We start from the raw sequence: 3,556 nt of genomic DNA, 5'->3' as shown, positions 1-3,556 counted from the left end.
CAGCGCTGTTGACGGCGCCGTCCGTTGCCGTCAGACGGAAAACAACGCCGACGGCTAAACTATGCCGACGGCTATCCCGAGGCCGTCGGCATACACACCTATGCCGACGGCTATACTACGCCGACGGTCTGACACATCTACGCTGACGTGATCTACGCCGACGGGGCTATGCCGACGGCAGCCGTAGGCATAGATATATGCCGACGGCAAAGGACCTATGCCGACGGCCCTGGGCCGTAGGCATAGCCCGCGAGTCCGGTAGTGGCTGCATGAGGTTGGGAAGTGGCCCTAGTACTTCCATGATATTACCTTCTTCCTTTATTGCGCTGCCCACTAAGTAAAGCTTGACCAAATGCATCAAACTGCCAACCCAGCCAGAAACCTCTCCAAGGCATCCATCCAAGTTCAGGCTCCTCAACAGGGAAGGAGGAGAGGAAACAACATGCAGCCACTCGAGTGAACCGTCGACTACAAGGGAGCGGAGGCAAGTGAGCTTCTGAACGGCATCACAAAGTACCTTGCATTTTTGCTTGGTGGCCCCTTCTGTTACCACACTTAGTTTTCTCAGCTGCACAAGCTCACCTAGCTCCTTAATTGCTTTACGACTAGTTCGGCTGATGTCCACAACCTCTAGTATTTGCAGCACTTTCAGTTTGCTGATTCCTTTTGGCACCATCACACCTCTTGATTTTAACCAACGGCTATACCAGGCCATGTGCAGCTCAGCAACTACGTTAGCACGCTCACTAGGATCAGCCCAAGGTGTGAATTGCATCGGCAGACAAGATATGGCCAGCAAGAATTCCTTTCGGTCATCCATGTCAAACAAGTCACAGGAATAATTTCTGGTACAACGGAGACTGTGTAGACTTTGGAGTTTACTAATCTCAGTTGGCAGTTCTGTAATATAACTGTCTCTAATGTTCAAAGTCTGCAAGCCTTGTAATCTCCCTATGGATCTAGGAAGTTTATAAATAAGTGAATATCCTGGAGGATCAGAAAAATTCAGATACTTCAAGTGGCGAAACAATCCTATGTTGCCGATATCCTTTTGTGTGACTTGAAACTGTGCATTCTCTAGATCCAAGGCCCGGAGCATTCTCATGTCAGGTGTACAAACTGAAGGTGACGGCCCCAATGATCTCACACCAAACACAGTTACTGACCGGACGTGGCTCCAATCCATATCTATCTTTTGGCACATGCTACCATGGTATGCTACATGTCGGAAGGTCTCCTCCATAGCACCAATTACATTATTTCCCACCACATGCACAAAATTTTCATCTCTAGAAACTGAGATCATGACATCACGCACAATATCATGGACTCGACAGCTCTTCACAACTCCTTCTATGTTCACCCTTGATGCTTGAAGCATGCTTCGGTTGATTAACTCACTAAAGTAACCTTTTGCCACATCATCAATGTTCACCCCAGTCCCACCCCTAATCAACCCCTCGGCAATCCATCTTTCTACTAGACGCCTCATCTGGATTTCTGAATCCTCGGGAAAGATGCTTAGGTATAATAAACATGGCTTAAGATGAGATGGCAAGTGGTTGTAACTCAAAGTAACCATCATCTTCATAGCTTCAAGGCTTGGGTTACTCTCAAGCTCAGACGGGAGTTGGCTATAGAATCGCTCCCACTCTACTATCTTTTTAGTGGCAAGGATCCCTCCAATTGTGAGTATGGCCAGTGTTAAATAACCACACTTTTTAACTAGTTTTTCAACTATGCTCTTGAAGTTTTCAACTTTGTCCATTTCTTCAAATACTTTCCTACTCTTTTTTAGTAGCAAATTTGTGGCCTCGACTACCTCTAAGGTTTTAAGGTGGTAGATAAGGGATTCAAGAGTACATTCCTTTGCTAAGCCAACATCACGTGTTGTTACTATTATCCGACTACCTTTCTTGTTACTACTAGGAAAAATAATATCTTTAATCCACCTCCATGCATCTATGGTCCACAAGTCATCAAGAATAATAAGGTACCTCTTATCCTTAATCTCTTGATTGAGGTACTCGGCGAGGTCCTTTACTTGCACCACCTTCCCTTCAAGTTCTTTCAACAAGTTCGTCAGTGAATCTCCACCCAGAAGTTGCCTGATCATATCCTTGAGCATTTCTATCTTGAAAAATGACTGTGAAACTGTGATCCATGCACAGCAAGAAAAATTCTTCAGAATATCTTCCTTACTTTCATAAGTTTTTCTTGCAAGAGTAGTCTTGCCTAAACCACCCATGCCAACGACACATATAACTTTGGCATCACCATCTCTAGTGTTGACATCCATCAGCTTAATCAACTCCTCCCTAGGCTTGGTAAATCCCACAAGTTCTGCTTCATCAGTGTTGCTTGCTGAATGATTACGCACATCTTCTATGTAAGAAACCTCCTTGTCACTGGTCGTTGAGGCCTCAGTCTTGATCAAGTTGTAGCGTGCATTCCTGCTGCTCACTTCTTCAACTCTTGATTTCAGGTTGCGAATTTGGATAGCAATCCGACGACGGTCTTTGAGCTTCATCAGCCGTTTTGTTAGGCTTTGGCTCCTCACATGAACCATAAATTCATCAAGGCAATCTTCTATATTGTAGGACAGGTCCCTTACTTGCTCTGCCCACACCTTCAGCAGCATGTCTTTGTTCTTCGTTGCTTCAGCGGCTGCCAAGAATGCCTGCATCGTCTTTAGCTCGTCTTTGATGAACCTGTCAAGCAAATTAAATTTAGATCCAGAACAACCACTATTGTCATTTTGTAGCTGGTGGCGTGCGCGTGACAATGCATGAGAAAATATGCCGCATCCATGAATAACGGAAAATATCAAACAATGGGAGTGAGATCTGAAACATGCGTGACAAAACCTATAAATTTCCTAGATTTGGTATTAGTAAGTTGATCTATATAACAACTTGAAAGAGTTAGCATGTAAATGGATGCATCCGTACATACCAGATATCCTTCTGCACACCCATCACCAAGCTCAGCTCGGCGACCGTGGCAGAGGCGGCCTTGCTGATGGCGCCTCCCAGCATGGACCTCGCCATGCTTACCACCGTCTCCGCCATCTCCGGCTCTGGCTGGATCCTCGCAGAAGACTTCTTCCTTTTCTTTGTGAAAGACCGTCACAAAAGTTGAGCTTACAGCCTCACACTAGGTGGATGTTGAGGACAAAGGACTGGGTGCCGCAAGGTTGCAGTGCTGTTTTCTTGCTACCACACAGGCAACCCACAGGATCGCTTGAGTTTGGTCTTAGCTAGCACCTCAACACTAGGCAACTAAAGCGGATCTGATCACATGCTTTAGGCCGGTTCCCTAGTAGTAATAATTTACACTCCAATAAACTTTTGACAGCTAGAGCATCTTGTGATATACTGTAAAAAATATCACGTGCTTGCAGCTAGGTGGCATCCCCTCGACATGAAATTAGTAATACACATAAACTTTGTCATTTTGTGGCTCAATTATGGATGACCGTTGCCAGGAAGCAATAGCTACCGACTAGTAGCATCTTCATTATCATAACAAACTTGAATTTCTATGGAGAGACTAG

General features: G+C 45.2%; 1 protein-coding gene across 1 annotated transcript; it reads right to left on the bottom strand.

Annotated features, from left to right (window-relative positions):
* LOC125525127 (disease resistance protein Pik-2) lies at positions 1–3,174 on the bottom strand. The gene is made up of 2 exons (XM_087535341.1): positions 2,956–3,174; positions 1–2,711 (listed from the first exon to the last, which is right to left on the bottom strand). The coding sequence occupies exons 1-2, from the start codon at positions 3,069–3,071 to the stop codon at positions 167–169; spliced, it is 2,661 nt and encodes an 886-aa protein (XP_087391467.1). The 5' UTR covers positions 3,072–3,174; the 3' UTR covers positions 1–166.
* Between the last annotated feature and the right edge of the window lie 382 nt (positions 3,175–3,556).

The sequence above is a fragment of the Triticum urartu genome, chromosome 7A, assembly GCF_056163025.1.
Source record: "Triticum urartu cultivar PI428250 chromosome 7A, HENAU_Tu73, whole genome shotgun sequence".
In the NCBI taxonomy this organism is placed as follows: domain Eukaryota; kingdom Viridiplantae; phylum Streptophyta; class Magnoliopsida; order Poales; family Poaceae; genus Triticum; species Triticum urartu.
The sequence above is the reverse complement of the archived record's forward strand: the minus strand, read 5'-3'. Positions and strand labels throughout refer to the sequence as shown.